This window comes from Octopus bimaculoides, chromosome 2, assembly GCF_001194135.2.
Source record: "Octopus bimaculoides isolate UCB-OBI-ISO-001 chromosome 2, ASM119413v2, whole genome shotgun sequence".
In the NCBI taxonomy this organism is placed as follows: domain Eukaryota; kingdom Metazoa; phylum Mollusca; class Cephalopoda; order Octopoda; family Octopodidae; genus Octopus; species Octopus bimaculoides.
Window position 1 is genome coordinate 122,616,744 of NC_068982.1, and position 7,809 is coordinate 122,624,552.

Genomic DNA, 7,809 nt, shown 5'->3' on the forward strand with positions numbered 1-7,809 from the left:
CTCTCTCTCTCTCTCTCTCTCTCTCTCTCTCTCTCTCTCCCCCCTCTCTCTCTTCTGATAATAATTTGCTGTAACCAATGAAGTAAATATATTTCTTGTTTCCAAATATTATGTGTGCACAGCACATCTGAAGAATCAAAAACTCAGCTCAGTTTAATACATTTAGTTTCATTTTGAACATGATTTAACCCATTCAAAGGTTTTTATACATGTAATATACCTACTTGATCTACACAAATAAAAAAACAGATGCAAAGTTCAAAGATAAATATCATCTGTTAATACTAGTTTCAAATTTTGGCACAATGCAGCAATTTCAGGGGAGGGGATAAGCTGATTACAGTGATCCCAGTGTTCAACTGATACTTATTTTACCGACCCTGAAAGAATGAAAGGCAAAGTTGACCCCAGTGGAATCTGAACTCAGAACATAAAGTTGGAAGAAATGCCACTTGGCACTTTTTCTGACATGGTAATGATTCTGCCAGCTTGCAACCTTAAATCATCAGTTAATATTGATTGGTCTTCCTTAATGGCATTTCATCAGTTCTTACATCTGAGTTCAAATTTCATTGGGGTTGACTTTGCCTTTCATCCTTTCAAAGTCAATAAAATAAGTTTCACTCAAGCACTGGGGTCAATGTAACTGACTTAGCCTCTCCCCTAAAATTGCTGGCTTTGAGCCAAAATTTGAAACCAATATTCTTTTCTTCTCTAGGCACAAGGCCCGAAATTTTTTGGGGAGGGGGCAATCATTTAGATCAACCCCAGTATGCAACTGGTACTTAATTTATCGACCCTAAAAGGATGAAAGGCAAAGTTGACCATGGCAAAACTTGAACCCAGAATGTAAAGATAGAGGAAATACCACTAAGAATTTCGCCCAGTGTGCTAATGTTTCTGCCAGCTCGCTGCCTTAAATTTGAAACTAATAATGATATTGGTTTATTGAATTCAGTTCCTACCAAATTTAACTTTGTCTTTCATCTTGCTGGGGTACCAGTCACTTATTGGGGAAGGGGACAATATAAAAATAAACTTCTCTTCAAGCAAAATTTATGGCCTTCTACCTATGTTAGAAATTAATTAACATATTAAGTAATTAACACCAGGTATTTACATTTTGATAAGTGCAGTATTTTTTATTTTTATTTTTGAGTCAGAAGGAAGAGCAATGCCTAAGGCCTTTTACAGGGCCTATAAGACTATGGGCAATGCCACCTTAAAACATGAGCACACTGGGCATTTGTGTGAGGACCCTACAGGTGTAGGGGCCAAATTCTGATCTATGTAAGTTATGAGCTGCCCTCAATAGATAAATACTATAGGGCACAGAGGTAGTGGTGTTAAACTAGGACTAAGTTTACCACTCACATCAGTCATGGCAGATTTTAAACTCAGAACGAAAAGATCATGATGAACATTAGACTGGATTCCACAAGTCTGATGTTCTTACTGTTCCATCAATCCAACACCCTCAATTGGAATTTTTTATTAGCCCTGGCACAATGGAAGATAAACTTGGCGTTGACAGTATTTGGATTTTGAGCGTAGCGAGTTGCAACAAAAACTGCAAGGCATTGTTTCCAACGCTCTACTAATTCTATTAATTTACCACCTTAAATTAAGTTCTTTTATGCATTAGTAAAGGTTAAATTGTAATGGGGTCTTTAACTGTTTAAATACTATACCAGAAACTCTAAACCCTGAATTTTCATAATGCTGGATAATCATTAGATAATTATCATCATATCATTATGGAGATTAAGTTTTTTAATATCAACCTCCATGAGACTGCCCTTAGTTCTATGATACAAACTTCCTGTTTTAAAGTGATCTAAATTAAAATATCCTGTCAAAATTTCATGTTAAGTTATGTACCAATCACCAGGTTAATAATGATAAAGTTATTTTTACTAAATAAATTCTTAGTTTTAACAAATTGTATACAGAAGAATATGTACTAACTATTTTAAAGAATTAAAATAACATAGGTAAAATGTTTTGTATTTATGCTGTTTATGCTCATCATCTGCATATAACTTTTGAGTTCTGTCAAACCAAGTTCCAGTGACTTTAAAGGAATTCTGTTTCAATTATCATAGTTAAATATGTATTCTAAAGTTAACACACATAATCATAGAATGTTATGTCTAATTTTTAAAAAAACAAAGTAGAATCAATGTTTAATTTATCCCTTGGGTGTTGAACTAAGACAAACAGCAACTTGCTCATTATGTCACTATTTGGGGTTCAAATTTTACTATTATTGATTTGGCTTTCATTCTTCAAAAATCATTTAAAATTGTACAGGTACATAGGCTGTGTAGTTAAGATATCTGTTTCACAACCATGTGATGTGGGGTTCCATATCATTGTATAGTACCAAGAGTAATATGTCTTCTACTATAGCATTGGGCCAACCAAAGCTTTGTAAGTGAAATTTGGTTGACAGATTCTGTATAGAAACATGTGTGTGTGTGTCTGTGTATATGTGTGTATATATATTGTATGTATGTATGTGTGTGTATATATGTATATTGTGTACATGTGTGTGTGTATGTATACTTATGTGTGTGTGTATACTTATGTATATGTATGCATATTTATGTTTGTGAGTGTGTGAGCAAAAACAGTGATGTGTTTACAACTCTTGTTAACACATCCAACAACTCAGTAGTTTTTGATATGTGCAATCCCAGTGGATTAAAAATATTTTACTTCAAAAATAAGGATTGGGTATCTGGCTGTAAAAAAAACAGGATGGGTATCTGGCTGTAAAAATACTACCTCACTAATTCTTATTCAACGCATGCCAGCATGAATAACCATCTTTGAAAACAAAGATGATATTATGTAACTAGTAACAGACAAAATAAATCAATAAACTGTTTATGATTGTTACCATATGTAATGTGATGAAATATTGTTACTGTCTCTTCAGAGTTTATTCTGTGATGTACGTCAGTTGATATCACATGTAAAGGAAGTACATGGTGGAACCTTACGCCGTGTTGCACTTAGTGGATTATTAGATTCTCTTGAAAGACTTAGAAAAAAGAAAACAGTTGAGAAGGAGAAAGAGAATGATAGAGCTATTAAAGGAACCCCCTTATCAACTAGGTAAGTGCATTTTATTTTCAAATATTTTTGTATCCTTTTTGTATTCCTTTAACTGAGGTTAAAGGAATACATACCAGTCATTTTCTGAGGTTAATTCAGTTAGATATAATCTACCTCCCTTTTGTATATGTGTGTCCTTTGTGCCAGGATAAAAATAAAACATTATTAACACTGTTACATGAAGTGGAGCTTTGGATATGTTTGTATGCTCACAGTAATAAAATCTGTTATTACTCTCTGTGGTTTTGTTTAATATTTAAATCTTGTCAAATAAACATGATCTAACATTATATACTATTGTTGATTTGCATCCCAAAAAGCCATCCACTTGATACATAAACCTTCACTCACTAATTTTTCAAACATTGAGGTATGTTCCCTCTTTATCTTTTCTATCTGCTCTTGTGAACCTGCCAATTCTAAACTTCACTTTCACCAAATGTCCTTCTTGCTTCAACCACTTCTTGTTTTTCCTGCTTTTACTACCTCCTCTCTTTCCTGCTTCTATGATGTATTGTTCTTCCTACTGCTACCACATATTGTCCTTCCTGCACCTACCACCAGTTTTCTCTGTATTTTACTTTCTAGATTTTGTATCTTATCCCCATCTTCATTTCTCACAGCTGTGAATTTTTTTGAATGCCTTTTTTCTAATCTCCATGTCTTTAAACTGAACATCAGTTGCATTAGACTCAACCAGTGATCTACATACCTCAGACAAGAAGGATCTGTAAAGGTTATGAGCACAGTCTCTTCTTGTAAAACTAAATATATTGAAAGAAATTTCCATCTCATTTTAAAAGTAGAGAAGTGTATCAAACAGTTTTCAAATGGAATGTAAACTTTCTATTTCATCGACTACTTTAATCACTTGAGGTAATTAAAATGTCAAAGTGGAGTACTGCTATTGTGAACCTCATGTCATGAAAACATTCAACTTCAAGAAAGAAAAAGGGTTAAAGAACAAAAAGACACATTTCATGAGGTGCTGATATTGGATATTAAAATATACATAGATGTGCGTGTGTGTGTGTGTGTGTGTGTGTGTGTGTGTGTGTGTGTGTGTTGCATGTGTGTGTAAATAGAACACAGTATATAAGAAAATATGACTGAGTCAGCACTTATGACTAAGGAATGGACATAAATGCTAAAAACACTTAAAAGACAAAACAAACGAAAATTTATTCTTTTGTTATTGAAATTAATATGAAAATCTGTAAATAGAATATAAAGAAAATTCTTAAACAATTACATAGTTTCCAAATATTTAATTAATAAACTATGCTGAAATAGGCATAATGTAAGAACTGGCACAATTTACAATAATTATATATAATGAAGTGCTGGAGCAAGAGAAATGGAGCACTGGCCTAAAAACATTATGGTATTTAGTCTTATCTGTGCTAATCTTATCTTTCTACAGTCTGAAGTTAATTCCTTCAAGAATCAGCTTCACTTTTCATTTAACTGAGGTTAAAGGAATACATACCAGTCATTTTCTGAGGTTAATTCAGTTAGATATAATCTACCTCCCCTTTGTATATGTGTGTCCTTTGTGCCAGGATAAAAATAAAACATTATTAACACTGTTACATGAAGTGGAGCTTTGGATATGTTTGTATGCTCACAGTAATAAAATCTGTTATTACTCTCTGTGGTTTTGTTTAATATTTAAATCTTGTCAAATAAAAATAGGATTTTTTTTTTGTAAATGAAAGAAACTATTGCAAATAAGTATTAACCTACCAATTCCCTCAAATTAACGAGGAAGTTTTTGTATGGTCATGAGCCAATTAAAATGCCTCCAAATGTTTATGAGCCTGGGAACCTCTACATAGTCACCTTCTTGCTAGAAACACCAGTCAAATCTTTATTTCCTTTGAAAGTGAATGTCACATTAGATAATATCTCATACATGCATATAAACATACATGTATGTATATAAATACGTATTATGTCTTATACTAGATAAAATTGCCATTTTCGTTGTTGTCTGGTCTGCAGGAAGTGACTATGCTCATGGTCTGGTGGTATTGATACAATTAACATTCCTTATCAATAGTTGTGAATTGAAGTTCTTGGAAAACATGCAGAGAAGGAATCCTAGAGAAATAAGACTTTTGGGAAAAAGAATTCAGCATAGTGGTTAGTGCAGGGCCTGGGAGTGTACAACATGGATGATGAGAGGAAGAGACAGAAAGGGATTTCAAATGCCTGAGAGAAAGTGGCACAAGACCAACCAGATACAAGGAGCGGAAACTAAAGTAGTTGAAAAGGCAGGGAGAGGTGGAGAAGACAGTATGTCTGTGACCAGAAGATAGTGAGATAGCAGAATCATTAGCATGCTGGACAAAATGTTTAGTTGCATTTCTTCAGCTCAGTACATTTCTAAGTTCAAATGCAACCGAGGTTGATTTTGCTTTTCATTCTTTCAGGGTTGATAAAATAAGTACCAGATGAGCACTAACCAGGTTAGCTGCTGAACAGAATCACTTTACTTTTAATAAATAGAATAATTTCAGATTACGTCTATTTCTGGTTAATCTTTTCTCAGAATGCTAAGTAACTGATCTTAAATGCTGATAATCCTCTCGGTGTAGCAGGAATCTTTTGTATAAATATATTTGAGTGGTTTCCCATTTTAACCTATGGCTATATTTGAACCCTGCAGTGTGAGCTAAAAAAACACTGCACTCATCAGTTATAAAGTACATTTGTTACTGTGATGTGCTGTACTCGTGTTGGTACTTCTTGCAGCTAGATGGTCTGATCCATTATGAATTAAATGTTTTCAATGATGACTGGATATAAAGTGTTAACCACCATCAGCTAATGTCTGTTTCCCATGCTGGCATGGGTTAGATGGTTCAATAGGAGGTGGCAAGCCAAAGGACTATGCCAAACCCCAAATGTCTGCTTTAGCATGATTTCTATGACTGAGAGTACTGAGTGCATTTTTACATGGCGTTGGCACTAGTAAACTCACCTGCTAACTAACGAAACAAAACCCACAACTGAGGGTGTATGGTATCGAGACAGGTGGTTACATGTCAATCTCAAATCCTTTCTTATAGTTTTACATGTAATTTTCTGTAAGTTTGACATATGAACATATTTCAAATTCAGTCGTCTTATATAAATAATTAAATAAGCATATCCATTGATGAATCCACTTTCTTATGCTAATTATGCAATCACTAATTAAGAATGGTAGTTATTGTTTGTTATCTGAGTAAAGAATTATCAGATGAACTGTTTGCTTTTGTTTTGGGATTCAATAACTAAGTTCTACTGATAATTAGCTGCAGAGTTAGTAAAATACGTAAATCCTAAGAACAAAGTATCTACTAAACATAATTAGTAATCCACTTTTTTCCAGACACACTACTTCTGGTACATCTGACAGTGGAGATGAAAAAGATTGGCATAAATCCTCTTGTGTGAGTGTCCACGAAGAATCTGCTCCTGTAAAGAATTCACGACGATCCATATTTCGAAAGAAAGTGAAAAAGGTTTGTTGATTTAAAAATAAATAATGCATGATTAGACTCTATCTTTTATAATTATTTGTGTTTATTTTTTGTTTATACTTATTAAAGATGTAACCTTATGGTGAATTTGAATCTGCAAACTAATTTTGATTCTCAAATTAAATAGAAAGAGTAGGTTTGACCCTTATGCAATTTCATCTACTTTCGTTATAAATTTGTGCTTTTGAATCTAATTTTGTACTTTTTTGAATCTATTAGGTCATTAAGAATGAAATGTCTGATTTTCTTATGCACCAAGTTTGACAGTCGCTAACTCTAATATTTTATCCTGAATATTTTTTGTTTTACATTGAAGAGTTACATCATCACTTTTCGAAATGCAATTTATGGTATCTGATTATATTGTGAGTTTTCCCTTGTAAATCAATTTTTGTGAACCCATAAACAGATAAAAAATTTGTGTTGTTTATGAATATGAGTTCATCCACTACAGCTTCATGAGACCTGGTAAGTCAATTAAAACAGTTATATACATCAATCAGTTGGATGAAATGATGAGTGAACTAGCAATTAAGCAACCAAGGCTGGTTAATAGAGACAGGCCAATTCTCTTATAAGACAATGCTTGGCCACATGTTACACAAAGAATGCTACTCAAGTTACAGGAACTGAACTTGGAAGTACTCTGTCATCCACCATATTCATCAGACATTGCACCAACTGACTATCATGTTTTCCTGGCATTAGACAACTTTTTGCAAGAGAAAAACTTCAAATCTGAAGATGCAAAAACAGCCTCTTGTGATTTCATCACCTCTTGCTCTCCAGAATGAATTCTTCATTACTGGCATAAGTAAGCTGCTGATAAAATGGCAAAATTGTGTTGATGATTTAAGTGCATACTTTGATTAACTGGATTGCGTTTTATTGAGATAAAATAAAATAAACTTTCAGTTCAAAATTAGACATTTCATTCTTAATGACCTGATTAATATATATATATATATATATATATATATATAAGATTTTTCAATTTTTCCCAAGTGTTAAACTAATACACCTACTTGTTCCTACACCTGTCTTCGTCTTTTGGTTTTTTTTTGTAAATCTAAACTATATATATATGTGTGTGTGTGTATAAATTAACAGAATGAGATAAAAATCCAAGGTTGTGAAAGATTTCAGAACATTTATA

The 7,809-nt window shown here is 33.1% G+C and overlaps 1 protein-coding gene across 3 annotated transcripts in view; it reads left to right on the plus strand.

Annotated features, from left to right (window-relative positions):
* Positions 1–7,809, plus strand: part of LOC106882437 (protein unc-80 homolog) — a 286,116-nt gene that overhangs the window by 40,501 nt on the left and 237,806 nt on the right. For all 3 annotated transcript variants that reach the window (XM_052965566.1, XM_052965567.1, XM_052965568.1), the window contains exons 6-7: positions 2,945–3,123; positions 6,503–6,635. In XM_052965566.1, coding sequence (XP_052821526.1) covers positions 2,945–3,123; positions 6,503–6,635 — 312 coding nt within the window. The remainder of the gene's footprint in view (positions 1–2,944; positions 3,124–6,502; positions 6,636–7,809) is intronic.